The sequence below is a fragment of the Acanthaster planci genome, linkage group LG09 (genome assembly GCF_054643075.1).
Source record: "Acanthaster planci isolate LZ-2023a linkage group LG09, COTS_SCS, whole genome shotgun sequence".
Lineage (NCBI taxonomy): Eukaryota > Metazoa > Echinodermata > Asteroidea > Valvatida > Acanthasteridae > Acanthaster > Acanthaster planci.
Window position 1 is genome coordinate 10497946 of NC_141785.1, and position 22459 is coordinate 10520404.

Below are 22459 nucleotides of genomic sequence, written 5' to 3' on the forward strand. Positions count from 1 at the left end.
CCCGCCCAGCAGCTTTTTCAGGTAAGAAAGCCCCACGTTAACTGGCTTTGGCATACATGTACTTTATAACTTGCAAAATAATACAGGTGGTAGCAAGTCAATTTTTTTGCAAGTCTAAGCAAAGTCACATGTCACTTGGTTCACAGTCACAAGTCATGCGATCACAAGTCAAGACAAGTTACAAGTCAATTTGGTCAAAGCACAAGCAAGTCACAAGCCTATTTGTCCAAGTACAAGTCAAAGTCGCGCTATGTATGATTTCAAGCCACATCCAAGTGATTCACGGACGTGGCTTTAGGCAGACAAGACCGAAGTAGAAGTTGCTAGCCGAACGAAGTCTTAATTACTCGGATTATTTTAAGAACGCAAGTAGGCCTGATTTAAAACTTTAATGGGTTTGATTGAGTATAGTTTTCTGACTTGCGTTGTTAAACAATCTAAATTGTGCAAGTCCAAGTCAAGTAAAAACTGATAATTACAAGTCAAGTCACAAAAATTGCGACTCGAGTCGCTACTAAAAGTCTTTGCCTCTGTCTTTTCTTAGATGAATAAAGTAACATTCCTATTCAGGGTCTACGGTCTCCCAGTGTCCCTTCAGCCGAGTAGCCCTACAGGTATTTCCAGAGAATTAAGCTGAAGAAGAAAGAGGCTAATGATTTCTTTCCCATTTTCAACTTGCGCATTTTTTGCTTCTCTGTCATCTAATAAAAATTATGCATTAAACAGCGTCTGTCGACGTCACTGAAATATAATTACGTAAATAAATATTGAAACGAAACTTGGCAACCGCCATCTAGAGGGTGGATGGGTGTTACTTCCCGGCTCATTGCCATTTCATTTATTTCTGTTTTTATAAATTACTTATTTTTTTCAATTTTTGTAAGGGGCCAAAGTCTAAAGTTTGGAAACCCGTCTCACTTAAAAATATACACCCTATAAGAGCCTCGTTTTCGGTAAAGGGCGGATAAGGACAAGACAAAGAGATTGAATGGCTTCACAAACGGCGACAAAGACACGTAGTAACAACTCCCCCCCCCCGCTCCCCCACAAACAAAACTTCCCGACCCAACCTCCTCCCCATTATCATGTCATCCCACGAAAAATTATGATTTTTCAATAATGTTGTTTTGTGTAGTTTACTAAAGGGAATATGATTCTTTAGTGGAGGGCGAAAAGTGGCCATCTGCTTATCTGCTATCAGAATGGTATAAAAGCAGATTTTATGTTCTGGTAACATTCAATTTCGACTTTTCTACTTTTCTGCCACCTCAAAAAGCAGAACGAACATTGTTTGGTCATGCATTTTTCTATTTTTCTGATTCAAGAAAAGCAGATTTCACTTTTTCTTCGTTCGCTGGCGGCCGAAAAGCGGTCATCTGCTTTTCCCCTTTCGAACAGGCACAAATGAGGATCGGACGTTTTGACAATAACTGTGAATTCTACTTCTTTGCTTTTTTGATACAAGAGGAGCAATTTTACATAGGCGGCCGAAAAGTGGCCAGCTGCTTTTCTGCCTTCCAAGGGCCGTGAAGGAGATTGTGAACCTCAGGTTATAACCATTTCCTTTCTTAGGGACTGAAGACGTATAAACCAATAATTACACTCCACCCTATCTTTTATAATGAAAGATTCACATGTTTTCCTTGTGTGTCTATTAATTGGATGATAGTTGTAAAACTGCCTCATAGGTCCGCAGAAAGCATGCTTTCAGTATTGGTTTCTATACGTCTTCACTCCCCCAAATGGAAAATGGTCGTAAACGGAGGACGGAAAATGGCCATCTGCTTTTTACATGTCAACAAGCAGGGAAGTGGATTGAACGTTTTGACTACAACCGTGAATTCAACCTTTCTGCTTTTGTGATACGCGGAAAGGCAGATTTTACATAGGTGGCCAAAAAGTGGCCATCTCCTTTTCTGTCCTCAGTGGCAGTGAATGGGGTCATGAACCTGTAAGTTACGACCATTTCCGTTCTTGGGGAGTGAAGACGTATGTTCTGGGGGAGTGGAGACGTATAGAATTAAGCCAACTTAAAACGATGCTTTCTGCGGACCAATCCTATACGGCAGTAGGCTATCAGCGTCCCTGTAGTAGCAGAAAAGCAGAAAAGTGGAAAAATGCATTACTGTAATAAAATGGTCACTCTGCTTTTGAGGTAGCAGAAAAAGAGAGAAATCAAAAATTGCATTTTACAAAAACGTAAAATTTGCTTTTCTACTATTCTGATAGGAGAAAAGCAGATGGCTACTTTTCGTCCTCCATGCGCTCGGTGGATCAATCTTTCGAAATAACTGTACCTGGCTGAATCGTAGGGAAATTAAAAAGAGGGAGACTGTGTAGTCCTGCAGAATATACCAGGAATGATTTTATTATAAATATTCTAATTCATTCAAGAAAGGGCAGAAACCACTCAGCATAGCATGTAAGCTTACCTTTGTTAATAACGAGGACTATTGAAAACACGAATCCCAGTTCTGGCTGAAAAAATAACCTTTCTTACAATTGAAAACATAAATAAATTACTTGTACATAAATAACTCCTCAGTTATTATCATTATTATTCCATGATCAAACACACGAGGTCGAATCAAACGAAGCGTGGGCTCGTTACGCGCCCGTGAGACAGCGTACGGTGCACGTGGTGCCATGGCCCCCTTCCGAGCCTCTTATTTTAAACGCCGTTTGGATTGGATGAGGGCGCTATGCCGTGTTATTGAGACAACCAGTGATACGGTTATTTATCTTTTTATTCATTTGTTATTTATACTGAGGAACCCATTCAATTTATAAAAACTGTTCTCCTATACGTCCCAGTTAACAGTAGTAAGGTTATCCAGTTATAAGTTAACAAACTGAAGCAAAGGGTATATCCTTGCATGGTGCTACTGCAAACCTCTAACTAATTACTTGCTACCTTCACCATGGAAAGCTTCAAAGCTCAAACTTTAATTGTTTGTTAAATACTGAACTTTTCCCCGAAGTTTAAGAACAATAAGGAACCATGAATATTTGTGGGCGACAAGCAAACGTTCGCATGTTCTTTTCGCTCGAGATCCGCGGGTTACAAGACTTCTGTTGTTGCAGCGCTATGTTCATGGAACGTGTGTTTCTGCTGTGATCGCCATTGTTGTTTATAAAAACGGTCACTGTCGTTGTCTCTTATCGTCTGCTCTTCAATCTTGTCAATAATTTTCAACGGAATTTGGTGTATGTCTTGAAATTCAACCAGTCGACAGTTATCCCAGCGTCACGAATCCCAGGTTTCTATAGTAAACCAGTTTGTCATAATCCTCAATTTTTCGAAGATCCCCCAAAACAAAACAAAAATAAAAAAAACAACAAAGACACCACGGAAATAGTTCCTTATACACTGGTCTGAAAAAAGGTGTTTTCTCTGTACGACGATGTAGTACTTTTCCTTCTGAATTAAACTTTTCTGGACATGTTTTTGCTTTCTGGTGGCTATCAAGTCACCGTAAGGAAGAATGGTATCCGCATATGGAAGTCTTCCCTTAACGGCTCTTGCAATAAAATATGCATAAGACTCGAGTGCTAGTGTAATTTATGACTATGGTATAACAAACAACTGTTTCCCGCTGTGACACGAGGTTGAGCTGCCGGCCCCGGGTAAGGAAAGAATAAGGGTACTGTATTAACTTAAAAGTATGGTATTTGGTAGAAAAAAAATCTAATTTATTCATAGTGTCAACATTTTGGAGATTTTAGTACACAAGACATATTTGTTCAGGGTGATTCTCATCAATTCGAACACCAAGGAATTTAATTGATCTGGCTGAGAACAGTACAGTCCAAACAAAGAAAATTATTTTTTTTGTATACTTGTTTTGTCTAGAATTAAAGATTATGTAATTCATCTTGAGTAAATTAACCAACTAGGTTTATTAGACAATTAGATCCGTTCATTCACCTGTACAAGTTCTGTATTTAGTTTGCTAATGGCTGAATGGTTATGATAATAGACTCGTGTCGTCAGCAAAAGAAAGTGGGCAATGTTTCATCAGAATTACAAATGTCATTCACATAATGCTAAATTTTAGGGACCTAATGATACCTGTACATGGGAACTAATTCAAGTTTAGCCTGACACAATTTGACCCGGAGCCAATTGATGATGTAAGTATATAAAAGTAAAGTATACCTTTTTCGGTTGTGATACTGTCTCTACCGGACTACCGACACTAGTTTGCAAAGATCGTATAGCGCCAAAGGCGCAAGATAGATAACTCTGCCCAAAAGGTGTAATTACTATGGGCACCATTTGAGCAAGCGATACGCCAGCGCAGTTCACGGTAATGCTTCGGCGCAGGCTCACTAGGTGCACGTACCTGTGCCGCTAGGCGGCGCTATACGATCTTTGCTAGTTAGAGACCGCCTTCTCGTTCCGGGGACACGCAACAACAGAAGGATGAATATGCATTATGCATAACTTTAACGGCTTTCGCCGCCACGAGAAGTGCAGCTTTGTCTGTCTAGTCTCTGCGTTTGAATTAAACGTAGAATGTTGCCTGGCCATAATGAATTTTGCATGTGACGTCATGTCATAAACGCGTTCCTCCGGTTGTGGTATGTACGGTACTTGCCAATACCCCCCCCCATCCAGACGGTACCGACGCGCGCTCACACAGGTAGCTCAGCCTCACTAGTCAACGCTACTCTTTTGAACAAGTTAATTTTACCAATAAATATTAAGCCTATGTTGGTAGGCCTTTGTATTGGAAGGTACAAAGTGCTCACTTGGGGAAAAGGGGTTCCGTCATCTAGCATGGTCACTGTCCGTATTCGACTGTAGTTTGTTCCCCCGACTGTGCCATACAAGGCAAGGCATAGCACTTTCTCTGAAGTGTATGTACATGCATGGAGGTAGAATCACATGGTACATGTAGGCCTAGGCCTAGACCATGAGTGTTAATTGTGTGTGGCACGTTTCTTGTTGGCACTTCGCCAGGTTTTTTTCAGGGGGGGGGTTCTAGAGGGCATGTTTTTAAACTTAAAGCACTCATCAGCTTAGCTGGAAATATTCAGCTCTCACGACGAGGAGAGATTCAGTATCTTATATCATGAGCTAAGTCATTGCTGGATATTTTCAATTGAAGGTAGGCGTACATATCATGTAGGCTTACATCACTCAGCTACTGAACCATTTACAATGGGTGGGGAATTTTTGAGGTTTCTTCAATATTTTTCCGAGCAAATTGGTAATTTCCAATTTTTATCCCCGTATCTTTTTTTCATTTCTTTCTCCCTCCATTTTTTCTTTTTAGAAATTTTTATCAATTTTTTGTTGGGGGAGACTGGACCCCTGACCCCCCCCCCCCACAGTGTCCATGCCAGTATTGTTTGAAACTATCATTCTAAAGTGGATAGGCCCACAGGTACTATTTACAAATTTAAAATTCCGATTAGATTCCCCTCTGAATCCTTGTCATATACCAACTAACAACTAGACCTAGCCTACATGTACAGTACATGTACAAAAATGTGGGCTGGTATTTGCTTGGTCAGTGTTCTAAATTGGCTCATGATTCTTTATTGCAGATCAAAGATGTCTTTGGGCACATCACAGACTCAAGCACGTCATCATGCGAATACTAGTAATGAAAAGGATGTAGACGATAATGACATTGGCACCACAGATGCCGACACCAGCTCATGGGAGAGTGAGCCACATACTGCCCGAAGTGCACGGCAGTATCACCCTGTCAAAGGGGAGCGCACAAGAATGGACTCGGATGATGAGGACAATGATGAAGAACTGTTAACAAATGGAGGCATTCCAGAGAATCCTGTCTTTGGCAATCAGGAATTACTTTCATCTGAATACTTGAGGAAGACTTTTGGGCTTGATGGGATGGATAGGAGGAAAGATGCAGATCAGCATTGGGGTAATAATAAAGATGCAACATTGCAAGCACCTCGGGAGCGACAAAGTCAAAATGAAGCTGGCATCCAAAATGGACTCAGGAAGGATGGGCATTCGTCTTCTGATCCTAGGCAAGAGGGAGGTGATCAGGGGAGTGATAACTCTTGTAAGGGAGATAAGCAAGATATTGAAGAACTTGACCTCACCAAGGAGCCGAAACCCTCACTGTTTGGGAGAGGAATGCCAGGGATGCCACAGGCCAAGTTTTTTATCATGCCACCTCTCGGGTCATTTGCATCAAGCCCCTTTGGCTCGCTGATGACGGGCCTGCTGTCAAGCGACGGTGAAGGATTTGAGAATGATGCTGACGTGTCCAGCCAGTCTGAGGCAGAGGAGGAGAGGCCACCCCGAGGGAAGCCACAGTTCTCTCCCGGAATGGACCAGAGGAGCCAGCAAGAGCGTTGGGAGCAGCTTTTTGGGATGCTGGAGCAGCAGCATCGACAGCAGTTGATCTTACAGCGGGAACACCACGAGCGACAGGTCCAACTTCTGCAGATGCAGCTCGCCCGCCTGACAGAAGAACAGGAGGAACTCATCTCTAAGCAGCACCAGGAACCTCTTGGGCGGGGCAGCAAGACACCTGCAGATCAAAATCTTCAGGATGCTGGGAAGCAGTCACAAAGAAGCCATAATGGGAATGAAGGGATGAGGGTGATCAAAGATGAGAATACTGAGATCTTAGGTTCAACTCCTTCAGAGGGGGGTGACCAAGGTAAACATTCTACCTCGGGGGACAGTGATGCAACACTGGAAGGCTCCCTGGCAGATGCCAGCGAGACACTTATGACCACATGGTCTGACATTATTGAACAGAAACAATCTGAAAAGGAGAGAGGAAGGCTACAGAGTCGGAAGGAGAAATTAAAGAAGGAGATGCAAGAGAGGAATCCCAAAGAATTAGAAATGCAGAAGGGCAGATCTAGAGCACAGCGTGATCGTTTTGTCACTTTGCAAAGTCAGTTTGAACAACAGCAGCAGCAATTGCAAGAGCAGTATGCACGTCAGGTAAGAAACATTTGCTGACAATAGTGTGGAATTTAAGTTAAATACTGCCCTAATGTTAACCCTAACCCCCTAGGCTCTTTTTGCCAGGGACCCTCCTCAATCCTCCAAAATCTTCCAATAGGGAGTGGAACTGGATTCTCCCCTAATCCTCCAAAATCCTCCAAAATTTCCTGGAAATGCTACTTGGAGGTGTGTCTACTGCCTCAATCCTTCAAAATCGTCTGTCATTATGTTGAGGCAGCGCGAAGGGCATTCTTGAGCAGTGCGGTTGATACAAAAGAAATGTTGGGCAGAGTTTGTGTACACGACTAAGCAAAAACAACACAAGGTCTAACCCACGACCTTCATGCATGGCATCCTTCTCAATAAACCATGCACTTTCGCCATTCACCCTCGATCCTCCAGAATCCTCCAAAACTGCCTGAGGCCAATTTTGGAGGATTGACGAGGGTTTGGGTTAATGAAGTTTTGAATGTCCTGAAGTACACATGCTTTTCACCAGACGTATAGTCTCGTGTCGGTTTTATGATGCCATGTCAGATGGAACACTTGCAACAGCAGTGGGTGGAGCTTCAGACCCAGCAACATCAACAACAAGAAGTCCTTCGCCACCTCCTGTCAAGGCAGCAGGAGAGGATCACCCAGACACATAGGCACGCACAAGCAGCGACACGAGCCCGCAAAGCAGAGGATTCTCGTGGAGAAGGAGATCCCAGGGGTGAGTTTGGCAGGTTTATATTAGATCCTTGGCTTGGGGTGTCCCGTCCATTTGCATCTAGTGGATTACTGGCATCGTTGATCAGTCACTTCACAGCATGTAAACGAATAAACTGATGAGAGCCTACGACAACCTGCTTCAAACTTGATGCTTAGCACCCTGTGATTATTAGCTTCTAGCAGAAAGGCACAAAAGCACTGTGACATATTCACATCTTCGGAGAAAATTGCATTTCCAGGTTTGTCACAAGAAGGGAGTGTGGAGCCTTTATTTCAAATATGCTTTGTCAATTCCATTTGCATCCAGCAGATTAATACCATTGAAAGTCAGTCACAGAATTTGTAGAAGCCTGCTTAAATCTTAGCTTCAAATGTAGTGGATTTGGTTTCAGGCAGAGTTGAGGGCACATATTTTGATAATGAGTATTCACACGTTCTGAGAAAATGGCCGGTAATGGTTGCCTGCTGTCATTTTCATTCATGTAATTGTGCCTAAAAATTTGATACACATGAAAAATATGAGTGTTTAGATCAAGAGAAAGCTTTTGCAAAATCCAGTCAATTTGTAAAATTGAAGATTTAGTTTTTGACACAGTTTACCTACTTTCTTCTCTACTCAGCCCTTGTTCTCGTGGCATTCAGATTGCATATGTATAATGTTTTTCTGTACTTTACAAGCACTTGCATTGGTGGTTAAGTCAGCTTTCGAGTATCAGTTGTGTACTTTCAAAATCTCTGGCCTAACCCTCAGACAAAGACAGGGGAAGCCCTACCTCAGACGACACCAGCACCGTGTATTCTGACTTCACTTACTGGAAGCAGGCTGAGAAGGATACCTACAGAGCTCTGCCTGACATGTCAATAGAAGATGCTGCAGGAGGACAGGTACCAGACACATTCTTTGGGCTCTACTTGTACCACTGCAAGGAGAAATAGTGTGTGAATGTGGTGGCTAGGGCTGCATATTACACTTATGTCAATTGGATTTAGCCACAGCCACTTGCCAGTGGTTTCCATAGGCACATGTGTTATTTCCAGTTGTAGCCGCAACTTCTGGACTTGTCCAGAAAGAAGGGTTTCGGCAAACGTAGAAAGCCAATTTAGACAGGACAGAGTCAGTTATTTTCTAGAATTAGGAAGAAGGTGAAATATAAAACCCTTTTGAGTCTCTGGTTTTGCATGATATGTCACTATTTAAGAATCACTTCCTATAAAGAAATTGTGCTTTTTGACAGACATTTTAACATTTTCAAAATGTAACTTTAGTTGCTTTCTCAGTTGTTCTTTTTTTCTTAATGAAATATTTTACAACTGTTAACAGTTTTTTTGATCACTGGCAAAAGTAGTACAGAAGACTGCCAAAAAACATTGTGGAGAACTTGGGTAAAGCATTGAAAGTAAAAACCCCATTTTCCCCACGCAACTGTTGGGTTTGACCAGGGAGGTCAAGTTCCAGGAACTGTGCAGGGTCGAAGGTTATACCATCAGCACTCGCCAGAATTGTCTGTGGGAAACGATAGCTGGCATTCTAGTGAAGGTAGATCTCCAAACCCTGGTCCTCAAGGATCTCCTGAACTTGCTGTCCCGTGGTTGGCCAGTGGTCCCGGGCAAAGGTCACCCCATGCATCAGGTCAGAGTTCATCTCCTCAGCGTCCTGGAGATAACAGAGAGCAGGGAGACGATGCACAGCTTACATCAAGGTACCGAGGCAAATGTGCAGAAAAATTCTGCTCAGCTGAAGCAAAGTGTTGACACATCCGAATTTCTTATTGCTGTGTGCATGGGTTTGGATCGAGTTTTGATGAAAATGCAAATTTGCCAAGTGATCTGGAACAGTCCATTTTTGTTTGAAACAGAGACCTCTGTGAGGTCTTTTTAAAAGTAATTTTTCATGCTGGATGTGGTGAAAGAGAGCTTTGACACCAGCAATATTTAAGCTAATGCCCACTGGACCAAGATACCTAGAGAACACCAACTCTTCTCACAAATTATCAACAGTCGGCTGTCTTCATTGCATATTAACTGTATCGTGGCTTGGGTTTATTTATGCTTTTGATCCAGACTTCAGGCCCTAGAAAGAAGCAGAGAGCCATTAGTTGTTACAAAATATCAAAAAACCAAAGTAGTGTGACATCGTGTTGCTCTTTGTTAAAATTTTCAGTAGTGAAAAATCCACTGTGATAAATGTCACATGGTTTCAAAACCATATTTAAAAACTGTTTAACAGAGAAAAATTGAATGCCACATTATAAAGAAAGGCCAACTCCACCAGTTTGGCCTAGGAGAGTTAATTGATTTCCTTTGCAACTCTTCAAAACATATTCAGTTGTTTCTTTTGAACTAAAATATGGTTTTGTTGGAGTTGGGCTCTTCTTTCAAGTAGGTATTTAATCCCCCAGCATCTTTTCTCCCCTGTCTAGCTTGAGATTGAATTTACGGGAGAAGCATGCCCGCCACATTGCCGACTTGAAAGCCTACTATGAGACGGAGATCCAGGAATTGCAAAACCAGCTGACAGAGGCTGCCTCCCTCCAAGACCACTCCCCCGACAAGGTCATGAGACGAACCAATCAGAGGCTTGAGGACAACTGCATCAAGCAGGAGGCAGCCCTGAAATCGGCCAATAGGTATGCCAGTAAAGTCGTCCGTCTTCTCACAGCTCATTTCTCTCAGATTGCAAACAAAGGTACCCAGTGTGTGTCACATTTTTGTTAGCAGTATCATCAGCCAAAAAATCTGTAATAAGTACATGCATGGTTGTTAGTAGTTACCAACTGATAACTGTTCTCACTTTTTTACACATTTCAGTCGAATTAAAGACCTGGAAAATACTGTACAAGCTTTGGAAACAAGACTGGTAAGTTAAAGGTGACACAAGCTGCATTAGAATGTATCAAGCCTTATGAACAGCAGGGGCCAATTTCATAGAGCTGCTTATGCATAGAATTTGCTTAAGCATGAAAAAACCTTTGCTTAATAAGCAATGGTTATCAGCTTACATACATTACAAGAAGGTTTGGCTGGTAACCTGATTTGTCAAGCAAGGTTTTTCATGCTGAAACAAATTGTTCGCTTCAGCAGTGCTATGAAATTGGCCCCAGTACAAAGGATTAGTTCTACCTGACTCAGTTCGCAAAAATGTTTTGTAAACTGATTATGCTCATTCACAAGTTATGTTTTGTGCACCAGGGTGAAACCTATAGCAGCACAGAGTCCTCCGTGGCTACCTTGAAGCAGAAGGTCGACGACCTCAAGCAGCTGTGCCGACACAAGGAGCTGGACGTCCAGTCACTGGAGAAGAGAAACAGGGAGCTGCAGGTGTCACTGGATCAGGCCTACCAGGTGAGGGCAGCAGACAGTTTGATGAGGTCATATACTTTATGCTGTACAGCTGTCAGGCTTTTGACAAATAGATCTTCTCAGTAACTATTTTCTGCTTGCTTGGTTGTCATTAGTTTGCCTTAGGTCATTTTATAAATATCGTAAACCAGGATATGGGTTTACGTAGTTGAAATCCAGTATTTCATAGACCAGTGTAAATACTTAGGTAAGTTGAAAGCCCTTTTTAAATTTTATTTGTAGCTATGACTAAATTTCACAATTCTTTTGGTGAGTTTGTATACTTTTTTACACAGAAACATCGCTACAGATTTAATTCATAGATCTTTTTCATGCAAAATGCATTTTCCCTTCATTTACTTCAACAGCTTCAAGATGTTCAAGCAATGGATGAACACCGTGACCAAAAAATCCTTAAAAGGGTAAGTAAACCTTCTGTTAATTGATTTTTAGAACTGCTGTTAGATGAAGGTTGCGTTCAGAAGGGTCTCATGGCAAAATTTCCTTCAGGGTTTATTAACTGCTTTGTTGAACTTTTAATTTGACATGTAAAGACACAAACATTTGACAGCGTGGTGTTATTCCTCAGATCTCAGAATGTTAACATCAACTCTGAACATCAGAAACAAAGTTCAGGGTGTAACACTATTCTTTCGGTCTTAGGAGTAGTTGGTCCTATTTGAAATGAAATATTATCCAAGAAAAATGAACCAATAAAAAAACCCCTTTCTATTTTTGTCTCTTGAAGGTCTTGACTGAATACAAGTCCCTGGCCGAGAAGCATGAGATAACCCAGGAATTACTTCACGATACAGAAACACAGCTCTACGAGTCCAAAGCAAAGATTGCAGAATTGACCAGGTAATTGTGAGTTGATTAGCAAGTAGTAAAATGGAACGCTGAATGGAGCACAGAAGACAAATTGGCTTCGCCACTCAAAGCAGTGTTTTGTGCCGTGTACGTAAATAACACCCATAGCCACATGCTTGCGGTCAAAACTTTACGTGCATTTGCACTGGAAGTGTTTCATTTCAATTGTAAAAACTCTTCTGAGTCTGGGCAGGTCTTCTCTTTCTGTAGCTAACCAGTCCGCACATCCACTAGGTAATGAACCTATAAAAGTATCAAAGAGGAAAGTACATTTTGATGAGTTAGACGTCAGATATAGAATAGGATTAGTTGCCGAGAGGACGTCAAAGTTGAAAATTGACTTGTAATTAAACGCTTTGTTAGATTTGTATTTTGACTTGAACTGTGCCTCAACATTTTGTGGACTATTTCAGAAATTAACTTGGATTACATACTTTACTCACGTCCCTGCAGTGTATATGTTCTCCCTGTATAAGGCTGAAATGAAGCTACAAATTCAAATTACAGTTTTTCCAATTTTGCTTCCTCTTCAAAGGTGCAGTTTGAAGAAAATCTGTTCATTTTCTGTATTCAGTAATGTTCTTGTTACTTTGTTATTAAAGAAAAGTGTCACTCCTTGAGTTTGAGGTGAGACGGATAGATTTGGAAAGCTCAATACTTAAGAGACAAAGTCTGCCTGAGTCATTGAGGTGAGAAAATTGTTTATCTGTTTTGACATTATGCCAGTTAAAAACCCTAAAATTTCATTGTTTATAGACTCCTGGCTTGAGGCAGAAAGATGCTATCAAGTTTTTCATGGCGGGTGAATGAGTCTAAAATTATAGCAGTCCAACAGGAGAAAATGGCTGTGTTTCCAGACTCCAATCAGTCATGTGTATGGCTTTTCCTTGAAGAGGCTGCAGTAGCCAGTGGCAGTCTTAACCCCACAGTCCTGCTTTCCAAACTCTTGCAGCTTGTCCAGTCGTCTTCCGTGTATTAAAAACTTACCCTTTCCTCAGCCAAACTGGGGTGTAGACCCATAATTATCGTAAGATGTAACAGCTTACAAATTTTCACAAAAGTAAGTGTTCGGTGTGTTGTTTTCTTGAGAGACTTGTCCAAGGAGACGCCATAATGGCTGTGACACTGCATTTGTTATGAAGCTTGAGGCACACCTGTATTGTGCAATTCACTATACCCCATTGGAGGAGAGCCATGTAATGCACACTACAGTTTGTCTTCTGATTCTGGTTTGCCGAATTACTCTCTAGAATTTTTTTTCTCTTCTTTTGGCCCTGTGGTCAGTGTATTAACTAGTACCATACGTTATCTAACCTGCCAATAGTGGAACCAGTTTGAGATCCAGAACCAGTCCAGGTGCCACACCCAACGCTGCGCCTGCCACCTTGACAGCACTAGACAGCCACCCACAGGACGGCCACCATGGCACCTCAGGGACTGCAAAGGATACCAGGAACGCACAGGATTCATCAGCCGTAGCCCGCTCGGTGGAGGAAAGAAAGTTCCTGAGACCCAGTGCCGATTACAACATCCTGACTGGAGAGAAGCTCCAAGGGTCACTGAGTGGTAGTGAGAGCCTTCAAATCATGTCAGACACGGAAAGGTTATTATCAGTAAGCCTTTTGAGAGTTAAATTTGAATAAAATCTGGTACTCTGAGTTCTTTAATTTCAAGTGAACATAACGGTTTGAACTGTAAATACCAAAGACACTGTTAAGGTATCTCGTGATTTGGGGCAAGATTTTGCTTAGTTGCACAAGAGACGCCTTGCACAATACATGTACACTGTTTTCAACGGATAAGAAGGGCACAAAGGAACCAGTCCATTCCAGAGATGGTGGTCGCTATGCAAAAGCTTGCCTCAAATCGCGAGGTACAGCAACAGTGTCTTTAGTCTGGGGAATTCAAATTGTTATATTTATGTGCAATCAGATAACTAAGTGTACTAGATTTAATCAAATTTAATTTGCGAAAGACATATTATTTGGCATTTTTGGGAGCGAAACCAAGGACTCTTCAAAAGTGCCCAGGATACTTGAGAGCCTAAAGGATTTAGTGGAGAAAAGGCAGTGAAAAGCAGTTACAGGTTTAGAGTTGGGAAGAAAATCCCCAAAGAATATTCTCGGTTAAACCCACGGAATCAGGTAGGAACTGAAAACTCAATCCACGTGTGGACCAGGCCGGGAACTGAACCTTAACCGCACCAAGCTGACATCCCAAAAGGGGAAAAAGTAATCCATTTTTGGCATTCCAGTTGTGCTTGCACGTGCCAAGACCTTACTACATGTATTTTCACTTCAAGATGAGCACAGCAGAAACGTATAGGGTATTCTCATATGGTGGATATTACAGTGGTCTGGAGGTTGTAGCAGAGCTAGTACCCACATTGATAGTGACTTTACACTTTCCGACAAACTGAGAGGTTGTTAAATTTTCTTTCCTCAGCAGTTTGACACAACCTGAAGACAACAGAGACAACTTGGCAGCTCCCACTCACCACAGTGACCTGGGAGTGCCCTTTGACACTGATACAGATGAAGAACGCCCCCTATCGCCCATGATGAAAGCGGCACGCCAGTTTGAAGTGTGGAAAGCAGAGGAGACCAGGAATGCGGCCGGTGGTAAAGGACTGACGCTGAAAGGTATGAATGGGGCACGTTTAGCCGATAGACCAGACAGACCGGAGGGACCAAATATGCATCACCACAACCGCAGTACCAACAATTCTGGTGGTCATTCCCATGGCAGCAAGAAAGTGAAAGCGACACTTGAAAGCAGCCCATTAACCCAGGATTCCAGCATCCACATCTGGCCGGTGTCGGGCGTAAAGTCCACCGGGCGCTCACCCACCGCACCTGGGCCGTCGAAGCTTGGTGCTGCCCTGGCCCTCAGCTCTCCAAAGCAGCTTGCCCGTCAGAGCCTGGCCAAGGCCATTAAGCCCAGGGACCACGACCTGTTTCCTGTGAGAGAGACCAGGAACAGCCCCCAGGAGGCAAAGCAGGGCAGCGCAGCTCCAACAAGACAGTCTTTTGAAAGAGCACCCTCTTTGGTTGGGCTCAGGAAAACAAAGGAATCACCAAGGAGGCAGCTCTTTGCAGACAATAAAAAAAGTGATAACAGACTGGAAAGAGGTACAGTCGCCTCATTGCTTTACAATGGGAAGGAACATGATTGGCCATATAGCAAGATAATGTTAGTGGGGATCAGCTTTCTCAAGATATCTGGGCTGTATGCTCTTCAAATATTGATTGCTTTGAGTGCGATAGCAAAACTTGACTCCTTTTTTTCTCTCCCTGCTTTCAAGGGGATAACATTGCCAATTCTGTTCTTGCCAAAGTGCGAGCTGGTGAGGTTCAGACCAGGGCAGATTGGGAGGAGCCAGGCTCATCAAGCGCTCAACGCAGTCAAACACCCAAGGTAATACATCATCACCTTTCATTACGCACTGCAAACACTTTCAACCTGTAGTTAACCAAGTATTTCACAGATGAGTTGCACGTACATACTAAAGCATGTGTTGTTTTGTATGTAATTTTTACTTTCCGTTGGCTCTAGCTACAAGGATGGAAGTGTTCAGGCAATAACCTGATTTCAGGCTTTCATGTGAAATGGTGGGCTAATTTTAGGCCCCAACAAGGCATCCGTCAAAATTGCCCCTGGAGTGATTTTACACATGTGTTATGTTAACAGAGTCGATTTTTGTGTCCGTGCAATTGGAATGCATGAGCGCATTGCCTACGTAATGCAGCCAAAAAACTGAGAGTTTTTAGCTGTCAGTTTATTGAGATTCTTAGCTCCATCTCTTTTTGTGGTCCTTACCCCTTTCTCTCTCGGCAGAAACAGACAGAGTCCGGTCTGGACATCATTCAACGCATCAATGACAACCAGAAGAAACTGGACCAGCTCATAATGGAGAAGCGTCAGGTATGTATTGGCAGGCCATTGGCCATGATTCCTTTCCTAATCTGCGTCAAGCACAAGCACCCCCTCATCAGATCAAAAGAAGCGTCTTGAGTTTTCATTTTGTTGGTAACGTTGCGACTGCAATGCATGCATTTCCTAGTCGTTTGTGAACCAGTGAAGTGCATATCTGACCAAAGGAGCTTAGAGAATAGCACCCTCTTGTGGTCCTGCTCAAGACCTATACATCGTGTAACTGTCGGATGGCAGGCAGGTACTGTTCAAAGGATGCCCAAAATAAAACCTGCATTCGGTGAAGCAAAACACTACAGAGGTCCTGTCAACTAATTCAGCGACCAGAATTACACACTATGATAGAAGTGATACCATACTTGCATGCAGGTGGTAAATGCACAAAACTGTCAGTGTTTCTTCTTCATCTTTGGATTCAGATGAGTTTATTTGAATTCAATGTTCATTTGGCATTCTAATGACATCCTAGGATTACCCGTGTGACCAACCCACCCAGCTCAGACAATGCAATGTGAAAACATGGCAGCTTAATTGTATGTGGTGATAATCCAGCCTTGTTTTGAAACCATACACCAAGGTTTGGGGCATTTATAGCAAGCGGATTACCACCGGGGACAAAAGCGCTCCACCACCGCAGCGATGAGCCACACAGCACCGCTGCACGCTAATCTGGCCCCTATTGAAAAGAGGTCAGCAGTGCACTGAGCCAGGTTCGTGAACAAAAGAAAGTTACATAACACCGCACAATCTGGGCTCTTTTTACTAGAATGCAGGCCTGGCTGAAATACTCGGGCGTCAATGAAGGTCACCTGTCAACTTAGAGTAGTGCCTAAAGATTACTTAGTGCGGCTATAAACGTCCTTTTTTTTTTTTTGAAGAATTTCGAAAATGGAAGAAATGATAATTATGGCGGCCCAGCATTATCAACATTGAAAAATGCCCCGGCATGAAGTGGTTAACAATGGTACAGCTCAGCCACCGTATTCTTTGCATGGACAGATGGTCTCAGTTTTTGCGAGAATGCGAAAGCGTGTGCCATTGGTTTCCTGTACACATTGTTTCACTTGCAGTCAGGAAGCTTCATGACATTTAGCACATGTAGCCAATGTGTTTCAGGTTTATTAAAGCTGTTATCTGATCAGTCAAATAGTCAATTTTTTGGCATCACTTTTGAATTGGATGTGATTTTTACTTTTCAGTGGACTTTGTTGGTCTTGCTACATTTTTGGGGGTTTAGTTTTTACTTGCTTGGTTGGTCACTTGTTGGCTAGCTTCTCTGTGGTTTGGTGCTGTTCTTGGTCTGTTTCCAAGTGACATCATCACCACAAACTAAAATGCCATGTCTTGTTCGGGCAGCCCATCTACATTTCATCTCTTTTTGCACAGTTCAGATCTTCCCACAGTATTTTCTGTGCATTCTTCCTTCATTATTCCCGTTCATCAGCTTGCTTTGCATTTATTCTGAGATTATTGTGTATTCTGCAACGACTCTGTTCAACACTGTCTCCCTTGCATTTGCTTCCGTTTGACCTTTTATCTTCAGATGACCCCGTGATTCACCTGCAAAAAGTTCAAAGCAATTTATGTTTAATCCATTTTCCGGATACTTAATGTTGATATTTTATTGGGTTTCTCATTCAGTTGATGAAAAGGCGTGATAAAAAAAAACGTTGAGTAATGTTGCAGGCAAAAATGCAGCAGTCTTGGCATGTGCTGTGATACATTTTAACCCCCCCCAAATGAACACATATATTTCATTGTCACTTTCAATCTGTGGATGAGCTTGATTACAAAATTTCTGTGATCGATGTGTTCCTTGCGATGCAGTTCCAGGATTATGACTTTAGCGGTATCTCTGTGGCAGTTACACGTATATCTGCGTGGTACATGCATGCATGTCATTGTCAAACATTCACTATCATTTACATCTTACACATTGTATAGTCCCCCGCCCCTTCCCCATACACATTTAATGCTGTAATGTGCTTGTATCCTGTAGCTGGAAACCACCCTTAGTCATATGCCGATCTCAGGAAGGGTTTCGAGGCAGACACGACAGGAAGAGGTATGTTAACTCAGATTTCTGTTCTCACTCTTGATATCGCGATGGGGACCGGTCTCACAATCTTTGCACTCGAACTTCCAAGGGGCATCAAGTTCCATATTTTAGTCATCGTCACATTGGTCCTTCTTTCTCCCGTAAAGGATTCATGCCACATTTTTTCAGACTCCTTTTGCATATTTACAGTCTTCTTCAACGTGTGAATTCTCTTTGACGTCCTTTTGGAGTTAATTGTATTGAAAAGTGCATTAAAAAAAAAAATTTCAAAATTGCCATGCTTTCCTGGACAAGTGAGGGTTCTGTTGCCATGATGTCAATCAGGGAAGGCACTTTTCAGATTGTGATTATTTCTAATCACATTATGAACCCAAAATTTACTCATTGGAAACTCTCATGGTTATCTCATTGTTGTGTGTACTTATACAATAAATCACAAAAGAAAAGGAAAGTTTGGACAGCAAAATATGAAAATATCCAGCAGAATTTTACACCCAAAACAGAGCAACATGGAGTTTTTTTAATGGAAATTGGCATGAACCCCAAAACCAAATGGGCACTGAGATACCTTTTTTACCTAGGGTTTGTAATAAAATAATTGTATTCCATGGACCCTTTAAATCCTCTGAAACTCCCTACATTTTTTTTCTCTCAGGAGCATCTTGAACAGCGGTTGGAGCATGTCACCCATGAATTGGGATCTGTGCGGATGCTCCTTCGGAAGTACAAAGCCCTCAAGAGTTCAATTTAAGCCATGTATTCCAGGCAAGGCGTTCCTTTTTTCTTTGTCATCAATTTGGTGTGTATTTTCCTGTGTGTTATTGTGTTAAATTGCACAACATGCTTTATGAAATAATCGTCATAGTATTGAGAAATTTATGGTTTTAATGGAAGGCATTGGCATTATTGCTGACTGCTGTTTGAAGAGAATTTATTTTTGAGTCTAACTAGCTTATATACATGTAACAATACACAAAGGCATTGCTGCAGTATTAGAAGATAAAAGTTAGAATGACAAGATTTGTGTTTTATCTGTTTTCACCTCTAAGTCCACTTTTTCTGAGTTGATAGCATTTTTATCACGAATACCTCAGTTTCAACTGGAGAGAAAAAGTAAATGTTGAGAATGGGGAATGGGAAACTTCAGTGTTGTCAAAACCATCAGAAGGTCAAACATGAGACCAGTCACATGTAACAGGGTGAACAATGACAAAGGAATACTTTTGTTGCAGTTCATTTAAATAGCTTGCGACGAGAGCTCTTGTGTTTATCTTGTGTGATCGCGTTATAAATGGTCCTGTGGGATCTTGTGATGGTTGCTGGATGTCTCAACTGCAACACTGTTAAACTTCAACAACTTACAGTTAATTAATATGATATGTGGTTGCTCGGCACTTAGTCACCACCTTTTTGACAAAGTCTCACAAAAATGTGAAGATTACAATTTAGGTAAATTTCAGCCCATTAGATGGCACGGGCTGTCAGACCAATGATGTCTTTGATATGTTGAGCTTTGTCAGTCTTGATACCAGATGAGAAGTTGAAGCTTCATTCGACTCTTTTGTCTGGATTTCCTCAGTGGTCTACAGTGTGTTCAAATACATTAGCCCATGTAGCATATCCGACCAGGAAGGGAAGCAAGTTACCCACCTCCAAGATACAGTGTACATGTATGTCACTTTTGTTTTATTGTGTATGTTATTAATAGGAATTGAAGCTGCCAGCATTTTTAAAAACAGTACTGTCACCCACTCACCTGTCTATGGGGGGGGAGTCATGAGGATTCTTTCACCGGTGAAAAAATTTGGATAATTATTTTTAGAAAACATCACATTTTGCCCCCCTCCCGTTTGGAGTTGCAGCAAGCAAGCATGTGCTGGTGCAAGACATATAGCTGCAGCAGCAGAGCGTGCTGCTATCAATTGTGGGAAACAAAGGCTGTGTCCCAGAGTTACAGCTACGGCTTTATGCGCCTATTGAAGCCTGTGGCTTGCGACTGCAGCCACTTCCCATAGGTGTGTGCTTCATATACTTCTGGCCTCAGCCAGTTGAGTTATTTGTAGGCCAAACCTTACTTGTTTCCAGTTTTGGCTTTGCCTACATGTCACTTGCTTAGGGCCCTGACTTCCAGATAGAGTTGAAACATGAGTTCACGAATTTGCAACTGACATATGACTGTTTGGATTTGTAATCAAAGACCAGATCTTTAAACTTAGACCCTCGACCAAGAAAAGACCTGCAAATGGCTTAAGGGGAAATCTGAAGCCTGTAACAGGCTTTACCAAAGCCCCTTATTAGTTCTAACATGCTCGGAAATTGTTTGCGTCAATGTTGCCCAGTATTATTGTATTTGCCAGAAGCAGCGATGTGCGTGTAAAGTCATGAAGTTTCAACCGCTGTCTTGAATTAAGCTTGGGGTTTATTGCTTTGTGAACAAGTCTTTTTCGGCAACCTTTTTCTGCAGGTGTTGCAAAGCTGCAATTCAAACTAATTGGCTGTCGATGTAATGCTGTACAGTACTTTTGAGTCTTTGAAAACAGTGTCTACTTCAGTAATGCATCATTTACTTCTGTTGTTTCTCATTTCCACTGAAATACTATGCATAGTTTCTAATCAGTAAAATCTTTATAAGCAAAGTGCCATCTTCTTGTCTTGGTGCCTCCAGAAAAAAATCTACCTTGTTTCATTCAAGAAGTTCCTATTGTGTGTGAATTGTTTTACCTACAATGTATATGTACATTTCACGCTGAAGTACTCTAACAGTATGGACATGTGTGTTTGTGTTGTGTGAACACTGCTTGGAGTTAATCATGTATGATTAAAATACAGAGCAATAATTATTGCTTAATAGACTGTACTTGGACATGTGCTTGTCTCAAATCATTTCTCAATAATGACGGTTGACAGTTTGGGTGTGTTCGCCTGGGCTTCTCTCAATATTGAGGGATATAGGAAAAGATTGCGTATGCATTATGCTCGAATCACACTGCATGAAGGAAGATATCACCTTTCCGCTATTTTGAAATGCATGTAACCATATAATTCAAGATTATACTCCTGACCTGATTGAACTCGATGACCTGAGTGGCACTTGAAATTTGAAACAGGGACAACATCAGTCAGTGAATTGGCCAAAGTTTTTGTGGCTATAAGCCTGTTTTGGTTGGAATCGTAGTTCCTGTGTCCCAAGATACACTTCTGGTCATATGGAATTGTAGTACCTGCTTCCATGGGAAGGTACCGTACTTGATCATTATTGCTTTTCTCTACCAAGGAGTAACCTGACATTGGCTTATGAATAAAGACATGTCTCCCTGTAATAGCTGAACTGAATCCAGCAATCTTAATTTTACCAGTAATCACTAAGATTGTATATGTGTACATTCTTCTGAAAGTGATTATGCCCCATATTCATCTGTTGTATAATGCTTTGTCGACAAAAGCTTTTGCAGACTTTATTTTTGCAGGGGGGGTTCTTTTTTTCACTTACATAAACTAGGTAGGGATGTGACCTCTGTCGGCTGCACAAGCTACCGAGGACAGCAGAGTCTTCTTGCTTTATTTCCGAGCAGACACGTGTGGCCGTGAGCCCTAACAACCTGAATCCTGAGGAGATGCAATCTGCGTAATTCAATTTATGACAGGCTACAATTGCTTTTGTGTGCGAGGCCCTGGAGGATAACACTCTCAGTGTCCCTCCTAATCTGATGTTCCCTACACGGATGCACATTCTCTCTCATCAACTCCCTCAAGTAGGCAATCAGAGAAGATTGTTGCATCTGTCCTTGAAGTGATTAGACTTGAATTAGGTTATTAGCGGCAAAATTTAATATAGCATGCATGCTGCCTTAGATAAATTGATATGAAAACCATACCACTACCGAGTCTATCATTTGCAAGGATTGGAAATTCCAAGTTTGGATGTCTGAAAAGTTCTAAACTCGAGGAATTAACCCCCTTCTCCCCTTAAAAAAGGTTTGTTCAATAGGACTGTCACCAGGATGCACTGCACACATTGCAGTTCAAATAGTTGGATATCATAAAACAAAGGCTATCTTTATTCACCATGATTCTTGAGTTTTATAAACATTGGGAAGTTGTAATATAATACATGTAGTTATATTCATGTATGACCAAAATGACAGGTACGTGTATGTGACCTGTGACCTATACATACACATGACCCGTATGATGTAAAAAAAATGACTTTGTGAAGAGTTTACACATGTATTATGCAAGCCGTCACAAAGTGAGTTGTTTTTTTAAAATGCCAGAACTTCCTTCTGCCGAGCACACAATATTTTTTTCTCTAACAATTTCAGTTTACCCTAAACAGGATGAACTTGTCCTCCGTGAAAATTACAATGTGAAGTGGAATTTTTATGTTTGATGGCAAGTACTTGTATGTAATGTTGGCTGGATGTGGAACTCTGGCCTACGTGAGTTCTCTTGTGTCCATCCCCATTCTAAAGCATTTATTCCCTGATCCACAGACTTGATTTGGGACATGAAATCTCAACAAGTGCTGAAGACACAAGTTTTGTACAGATTTTAAAAGCATGGTGCCAACATTTGCAAGATCTGAAGCTTCACTC

At 41.8% G+C, this 22459-nt stretch overlaps 1 protein-coding gene across 4 annotated transcripts; it reads left to right on the plus strand.

Annotated features, from left to right (window-relative positions):
- Positions 1 to 4446: 4446 nt before the first annotated feature.
- On the plus strand, positions 4447 to 20721 carry LOC110980709 (uncharacterized). 4 transcript variants are annotated; one of them, XM_022237624.2, is made up of 17 exons: positions 4447 to 4646; positions 5557 to 6946; positions 7487 to 7664; positions 8415 to 8548; positions 9104 to 9363; positions 10084 to 10290; positions 10472 to 10520; positions 10853 to 11005; positions 11371 to 11424; positions 11751 to 11863; positions 12475 to 12561; positions 13197 to 13475; positions 14318 to 15003; positions 15210 to 15289; positions 15710 to 15796; positions 17805 to 17870; positions 18520 to 20721. In XM_022237624.2, the coding sequence occupies exons 2-17, from the start codon at positions 5564 to 5566 to the stop codon at positions 18613 to 18615; spliced, it is 3912 nt and encodes a 1303-aa protein (XP_022093316.2). In that variant the 5' UTR covers positions 4447 to 4646; positions 5557 to 5563; the 3' UTR covers positions 18616 to 20721. The 4 variants fall into 4 exon arrangements, with proteins under 4 accessions (XP_022093316.2, XP_022093312.2, XP_022093311.2 ...); XM_022237620.2 differs by having other exon boundaries at positions 4448 to 4646; positions 14321 to 15003; positions 15177 to 15289; XM_022237619.2 differs by having other exon boundaries at positions 4449 to 4646; positions 15177 to 15289.
- The last annotated feature ends 1738 nt before the right edge of the window (positions 20722 to 22459 follow it).